General features: G+C 37.1%; 1 protein-coding gene across 2 annotated transcripts in view; it reads left to right on the forward strand.

Moving 5' to 3' along the window:
• LOC135199454 (uncharacterized) overlaps positions 1-6,318 on the forward strand; it is a 246,830-nt gene extending 240,512 nt beyond the window's left edge. The window contains exons 7-8 of one of the 2 annotated variants that reach the window (XM_064227517.1): positions 3,670-3,696; positions 4,584-6,318. In XM_064227517.1, coding sequence (XP_064083587.1) covers positions 3,670-3,696; positions 4,584-4,775 — 219 coding nt within the window. In that variant the 3' untranslated portion in view covers positions 4,776-6,318. The remainder of the gene's footprint in view (positions 1-3,669; positions 3,697-4,583) is intronic. The other variant, XM_064227518.1, reaches the window with a different exon arrangement.
• Positions 6,319-8,664: the final 2,346 nt, after the last annotated feature.

Genomic DNA, 8,664 nt, shown 5'->3' on the forward strand with positions numbered 1-8,664 from the left:
CGGCGGAGAGCGGTCGGCCTGAAGACGCTCCGAGCGATGTCTGGGTCTTATATTTTTCTCGAATCTTTTTTCCTAATGGTTATTTTTTAAAATTATTTTTCATTAATTACTTCCAACGTCTCACGTCTTGGTTATTTCGTCCTTAGATACTTTTAGATACTTTATAATACTTATAGATAAGTAAAATGCAGATTACGAATCCCAGCGTTAGTCAGTTTTTTAAGCTACTCGATCCTAAACCAAAAACAGTATCATTCATCTGGTGGGTTAAGGATTGATTACCTCCTCGAGGCACTCCAGTTTTTAGCTGACGTGCATTTTGACCTCTCTCTCTCTCTCTCTCTCTCTCTCTCTCTCTCTCTCTCATACAAGATACGACCCACAACGCTTAGTTGATGACCACACACATATAATTCACTGGATTTCTGTGATTACAAAAAAAGAGAGAAAAAACAAGAAAGAGAGAGAGAGAGAGAGAGAGAGTCGTAAACAGAAACAATGACAAGGGAAAAACGATGAGCGGAAATAAGCCGAGAGAGAGAGAGAGAGAGAGAGAGAGAAGAGAGACCCTTACGGCCGATCGTCCATTAAAACCAATCACGTGTTAATGTTTATTCTCGTCGTTAACTGCTAATTAGAATCAAACTGGTCTCCCTCCTCCCACCTCGGAGGGGGGGGGGGGGGCGGTTAGGATGGGGAGACGACTGATACAAATAGGGAGGAGAAAAAAAAAAGCGATTAAAGATAAGTTAACGGCAGAAAAATCGAAATAAATATATGAATAATACGAAAATTCGACAACAGAATTGGAACGAATAACGAATAGTATAAATTTGGGAAGTTCTACCTACCCGTGTGTTTCCCTGCCGTTTATAAAATAACATTATATATATATATATATATATATATATATATATATATATATATATATATATATATATATATTCGTGTGTATGTGCTTATCTGAGTATTATACTGAATCGAAAATGCAGCACACACAAAAAATAAAAAAATAAAATTGTATGATATATTCAATACAACTTAAATACAACAGACTAGAGGAGATATGAAACAGCAGTAATACATTTCAGAATAAAAAGAAATGCAGTATGACAAACTACATTATACAGACACAGGTGTATGATACAATCACCCTTCAAAGACACACAGGACACAACGTATCGAAGGCGACACGGTATTGTATAATACAATAGACCATACAATAGACAGCCACATCTAAAGAACAATACAATACAACGACGCATACAAATGTATATAACCTTAACAACAACAACAAAACTACAACACATCGAAGTGGCTACAACGGGCTCTAGTATAACGACGCCGACCACCAGCCATTATTGCACACAATAGATTGGTTATGAATTAAAGATTCAGGGGGAGGCCTACTCCAAACGGCTTTTAATAGGCCTACTGGCTGGGTGGTGGGGGCGGTGGTGGTGATGATGATACGCTTCTGCTATCAGGCGCCGAATATAATGAGCGTGTAAACAGGGAGAGGGAGAGAAAGAGAAAGAGGGAGAGAGAGAAAGTTAGTAATTATTCATATTCATAATTATCAATATGAATAGTTACTCATTTATCTCTCTCTCGCTCTCTCTCTCCCTCCATATATATTATATATATTAAATATATATACATATATATATATCTATATATTATATATATATATAATATTATAGAGAGAGAGAGAGAGAGAGAGAGGAGAGAGGAGAGATTGAGTAAGTATTCATATTGTAATTATTAATTTTGGATATCACTAACTCTCTCTCTCTCTCTCTCTCCTCCAATATATATATATATATATATATATGATATATATAGATATATATATATTATATATGTAATATATAGAGAGAGAGAGAGAGAGAGAGAGATGACGAGAGAGATAGAGAGAGAGAGTTAGTAAGTATTTCATATTTAGACTATTTTATTTGGATAATCACGGTAATCAACTCTCTCTCTCTCTCTCTTAATATATATATAATATATATATATATATATAGATATATATAAATATATATATATATATATATATTTATATATAACCTCATTTACTGAGCAAGTGGACAAAGGTTCGAATCCCAAGCAAGGACTGGCACCAGTGGGACAGAGCCCATTGGAAACCAACCATGTTAAGCTAAGCTATGAATTATTTATTAATACCTGGAAGTTTGCAGACTATGGCGGGCCACTACTGGAATTGGTTAAGAAAGGAAAAAAGTAGTAGGGTATGAGACCTCTAACCTCATCTCCTAAAATTACTGAGCACCGGAAGGTAGACCGATACCTTCCAAATCTACGACATTTTATTAACAAAAGACACAACATCACAATCATTTAGAAAGTGGGAAATTTCATATGGGGAAATTGAAATCAAGAACGCTGGGTCAAACTGTATAAACTTTTATATTGGTTTCATAAAACCTACTTGAGCAATGAAATTGCCTTTAGTTACAAGAATATTTATAACATTACATTCATAACATTACAAATCTGTTAATCTTAAGTTTTCTGGTTCCAGGAAATGACAGTTGCCTAGACCTTCCCGAAAACTTAGTGTATTTACCCTCAATATCCTATTCAGATCTGTCCATTTAGAATAATTAACCCTTTAGTATCCGATGGCATAACATCGTTTCCAGTATCATCCCAAGAAGAATATGTTTTGTTAAGCAGGTAAACGACACCGACCCGAAATGTTTATCCGAGGTCCATTACAAGCTAATTACAGCAATCTTTTCCCATATTTTGATATAAAATTACCATTTGCAAGACCTCTTTTATTGATACTCATCCTCTGTGAACCATAACTGAGAAGATAGTGTTCAGTACAAAGGTCTCTGAGAGTAGTAGGTGGTCAGAAGGAACTTGACAGCTGGTGAAGAAGGTTGGAGCAAGTGAGAGGCGGTACGTTGGACTGTATTAGTTACAGTGAGGCTCCATGGAGTTATTTATCCATACATTCATTTAAGTGCATACAGGAAAGGCCGGCTGCGCTCTGTAGGTCACTGACGGTCTAGGAGCATTAGGAGGTCTGATTACTCACTCTGAAGGTTCCTCATCTGATCTCAGAAGCCTGTTGCATGTCCGAGGAACGTTAATCCTACCTTTAATGCTCTTCTTTCTTTCATCCTAGCTTGGAACTACCATTCCACCAACCCAGCGTAGGGTGTGCTCTCACAAACCTTGATGATTCCAGGAGGAAGGGCCTTAAACATCCTCAATTTTGTTTAAAATAAGATTATTTTTAAAATTTCAGACTCAGCCATGAATACAAGGAATGCCATCCTGTCATTTTCTTCTTGTAAGGAGTTGGGATCTTTCTTGGATAGTGACCCCTAAGTAGTCCAATCTCAGATAATGACCCCCAAGATGTATCAGTCCTAAGACCCACTGAGCCTAGCTGAGGGTCACTATCTAAGAAAGTTCCAGAGCCGGTGCTTCTAAGGTTGTCCGAGTACGAGCCGAAGAACCCAAGAGAGACAGTGCCACAGCTAACACATTCCAGGACTATTTTCTCCTCACACAGGGTTTGAATAATGATTCTCATCTCTCCACTCTGCTGAATAGTGAATAACAAATAGTAGAATCTCTAGGTCACTCCCCAGTACTTAACGCGTCTCATCTCTTCTCTTTCCACCCTAGCCAAGCTGGCGAAGTGAGAAGTTATGTGTAAGTAACTGTTACCGTTTCATCTGGCGCATTTCCCTGTTTAGATCAAGTGGTGATGTTTATCCTTTATTTCTCCTTTATTTGCTGTTATGGTTCATCTTTACATTACGTGTGAATGGTATCTTCTCGTTATATTTTTCTATTCTTTGTGTCTTGACTTCATCATAGCAGTGTCACGATGTATCTTCTATAGAGCCATGGATGGTGCTATGCTGTAAACCTGACTTTGTCAACTTGGTTCACTCAATGTTTACTTCTGTTACTTCTTGGAGATGTTATCAGTTACTACGATAGATTCTAGATGGTTTAGATTGCATTTGGTTATGGGCATGAAGTCTTGTTCTCAAAACGTTTTTGTGGAACTGTTTGTAGTAGGTGAATTCTTAACATTTTGTTTTGGTTTCCACTGAATTAGCGTTACGTTTGCGTTCTTAGAGAGACCTGTGTTGCTTACATTTACATACTCTGTAACAACCCATTGTTCTTGGCGAACATTGTCCCAATTAACCTGCAGATGCCTGGGTGTGGCCAACATGGCGGAACAGTACGAAATGCACATTCATAATTACAGACTCGACGTCACGAGATTTCCAAATCACATTTCTTTGACAGCAAACCTCAAACAAGTCACTGTAGTTTCTTTACACTGTCCCCAATCAACACTGCATTATCTGCAATTGTCAGCCGTTTTCACAAAAATTCAAGACCCATTTTCTGACCAACAACTGCATCCATGTCTAATGACCGTCTGACCAATTATGTCCCCCTCTACTCGCCAAGGTCACATCATTTCCAAATGAGCCCCTTTTTCATAAGCGTATTCAAGACGTTTCAAAACCATATTCAAGTTCACATTATTTCAAAATCGCTTCCTCTCTCCCCCACAGCAAATGAGCGGGAGCAACCACGCGATCATCCAGTCCATGATCTACTCCATGGGTCTCCGTCCGGAAGTTCCAGCTCCCTGCTGCGTTCCAGAGAAGCTGGACGGACTCACAGTCCTGTCCATGGACTCAGACGAGCGCTTCATCCTCAAGACCTACTCGAAGATGGTCGTCATATCCTGCAGCTGCCAGTGAAGAAGAAGAAGAATAAGAAGAGGAGCAGGAGAAGAAAGGAGGGAAGAGATGGTGAGGAAGGAAAAGGAAAGACAAAAATAAGCTGAAAGAGCTCAGAAACGTTGACTGAAGAGGGCTTGAGAGGTGCCGTTGCAGAGACAACATCTCTGCCTACCAACCGAACACTAGGAAACAATAGCTCAAGAGGTGCTGTTGTAGAGGCAGCAGCACCTCCAGCCCAACCAACTGAAGTTAGGAAAAATCTAGAAATAAAAGTCTGTAAATTGAGCCCGGGGGCATATTCATGAAAGCTAGCGTGTCCTCAGAGGAGCTACTTAGACTCGCAGGTTTTACGATCAGCTTCTATCTTTCTTATCTCACGACTGCCAGACTTCATTCGCGACTCCTTAGGTAGATATGACACTATACTCTGTTTTCTGGCATCCTTTAGAATCGTACTGCCAAAATGAGCAAGAGGTAGCCTGCCATTGCCAGTGGTAAAGGTGGTGTGACATGCATCCAATCACATGGTACCCCAGCTTTGCCACCAGTACTGGATGCTTCAGTGCAAAGTTTGGTGGCAGAACATTAAAAGACTGTCTTGATTCATGTTGTCTAGTCCTACGTCCCAGCTATGACTGACTGTTCTGAAGAATCCTATGTAGTTTCGTACTCCCTGAGGTGCTGACGAGGAAGAAACTAACACCAAGCAGTCGTTGTTAACTCTAGGAACTTGACCAATACATGAATTCAAGGGAAGTCGTCACTTTAGAAATTTGGCAAAACTATGCCCCCTTCCATCAAATACATTCATTCAAAGCGCTGCTCTGCTAAGAAGAGAAGTTGTTAACTTTAAGAATTTGTCAAAGCAAGTGTCTTTCAAAAGCTGGTAGGATAACTTGGGAAATGCTTATGCCTTCAAGCACGTCTTTTAGATAAAAAGGGGAGTCATTTTTGGAAAACTAAAATCAGTGATATGAAGAGCATAATTCAGAGAATTTTAATCAAAGTCTATGAAATGGCCAATCAAATTATTACACATAGGGTCACTTACAAAATAACCTACTGAAAGAAAATTATATATTAAAAGATGTGAGTAATACCCGACAATGAGTTTGGTCTCGAACGAATGAACTGATTAGCAAAAAATCGAACTTAGGTTCAAACCTTGTTATTTAGATAATACTGAAGGATCAGATTCCTTTAAATATAATTTCACGCCCCATTTAACAAAGGTTTTGATGCCCTCACATAATTGCCCAATGCCAATCCAATTTCCAAAGATTTCTCTTAGAGAGAGTGAGTGGCAGAACCTGACATTATTCGTACAACTGTCATGTGTACAGTAAAGGCCATGAAATCAGAAATAAATCAGTATGATAAAGGAGGAAATGATAAATAATGGCGCCTCTTCACCTTGAAAGTAATGCCCATAGAATCAGAAGTAAATCAGTATGATAAAGAAGTAAGTGATAAATAATGGTGCCTCTTGACCTGGATCAGGGCGGGGCACTGGGCATGGAAAATACCCAAGTTATTCACGAACTATAATAACTTGTTTAATTAGTAATATATATATATATATATATATATATATATATATATATATATATATATATATATATATATATATATATATATCATATATACAAGTGAAAAACAACTCTAAATTCAACTTGAATATAATTGACCAAAAAAATTATTAATAAATCATATTCAAGGAAGTTATTAAAAGTGAAAAAAAATCGAAATTCAGTTTGAATATGAATGATAAAAAAATCACACAAACTACATCCTTTCATTAAAAAAATCTGTTTTGAATTCGAACTGAATTCAAAATCTAAGAAAAACTAAATCAGAAAAAAAAATATTTAGTCTTTTGTAAACTATTTGTAGATTCAAGTTTTTATACATAGAATTTTTTTTTCCAATTTATTTTTTTGTCACTTTCGAAGTGGGTCATCATCCACAAGAGATGTCGTTCTCAATAGACAATATATAGTCTGTATATGTCTGTCCGTCTGTCTGTCTGTCTGTGTCTGTTTTTCTCTGTTCAATATTACCGGATAAAAGAGAATACTGAGGTTGATACGTCTACTTAAAGTTAAGAGAGAAATAGTAAAAAAAAAAAAAAATTGGAGGTCAGTGAAATATACTTATTCACTATGGAGGGTCTCAGTGTGACCCTTTATACTATTAGTACCTCAGACCTAAGACCCTCGTCTATTATCCCGGTCTAGCAAAAAATAAATAAACAAATAAATGATCTTGAAATATAAGAATTAGGACGTGAGAATCAGTACTATTTCTACCTCCAAGTTTTTTTGGTTTTTGTTTTTTTTTAATCACCTTCCACCCTCTCGTTCGAGAGCTAATACCAGAAGTTATACTTTAAGTGCAGTCGAAGGTAGGTCTATGATATAAATACATAAATATATATTATATTACTCTTAGCGTTGATGTCTCGTGAGTGTGACTCGCGTAGTATAGTTTATAGACCCACACGTCATTCTATACTACTACAATAGCGATGATGACTGACTCTCTATCTCTATCTCTCTCTCTCTGTCGCATGATCAATTCGTGGCACTTGCATGCGTATATCCGTACCTGGATGCAGAGAGAGATATTTGTATACGCACGCAGGTAGTCCCCTCCTGTGTAAAAGAGTTGCGTGAAGTGGAGAAACTCGTATTATTAAGGTTGGAACGCTAGACCATTTCTGGAGATGATGCGACGGTGACGTGTGGAGGAAAGATGCTGAATCGTAGCCTGTGTTTTAGTAAACATTGTCCTGCTGACTCGATTTGAGGTTTCGTTTCGTTACGAATTGAGGAGGGCATTCTGACACATCTGGAACCACATATTCATTCGTGAGATGATAAATTATCTCGTCTTTATGTCAAAATGTATAATGCTGCTTCGTCTGCCATTTTATGTTATATAGCTAACATTCGAGTTTTTAGTTTTCAGTAAATTATTGTAAATTTTTAACTTGGTTCATATGATTAGTATTCACCTTGCAATATATATATATATATATATATATATATATATATATATATATATATATATATATATATATATATACAGTGGGTTCACAATTGACGGAGTTGACATGTGTGGTGACGTCGTAGGTAATGTGAAAAAATAACACAGTGAGGATTAACCCTATTCAGGAAGTCAGCGAACGAAGAATTAAAAGAATATTTAAAATTACATGCACTTGTTTTCTTGTAAAATGTATTCATAAAAATATTTAAAACATTTTACAGTCACTTTGAGACATTTCAGGACTATGGAATTTATTTACACTTTGGCCTAGATGGTTAAAATCATGTAATAGTTGATGTACATCACACAATTCTTTGATTCAAACAATGTAAAAGTTAATGAACTACAGAATTAAGCTTATTGCAAAATCAACTCCCTATACCAGGCTATGTCTAGTAAAACTAAGGTGCAAACTTGTGTAAATTGTGATTTTACTGTGTAAACACAAGCATGCATTTTTTTTCTCTGGAGTTTGTGGTCCAAAAACAGACCATGTGGCACACCACACTTAAGTTACAGAACAAAGGTCACAGCACTTCATAATTAATCAGGAATGATCTCTTGGTTCGTGACTGTTGATGCCAGCACACTTTAAAGCATTTTAATCGAGAGAGAGAGAGGGAGGGAGAGAAGAGAGAGAGGATACAAGAGGATGTTTCCATTTGTATTGCCATCTGTATATTTGTACCATAGAGCAAATGTTTGTATATTAACGAGAAAGAATGTTTATGTCCTACTAATCCGTGTTAGATTTTAGCCGTCATTCTGTTCTACGGGAAATACTGACAGGCGCTGCGTGGGCCATTCTAATCTGACTGATGATTGATGGCAGTAATAATAAAAACAAAAACAAAAG

The sequence above is a fragment of the Macrobrachium nipponense genome, chromosome 25 (assembly GCF_015104395.2).
Source record: "Macrobrachium nipponense isolate FS-2020 chromosome 25, ASM1510439v2, whole genome shotgun sequence".
NCBI classification, from domain to species: Eukaryota; Metazoa; Arthropoda; class Malacostraca; order Decapoda; family Palaemonidae; genus Macrobrachium; species Macrobrachium nipponense.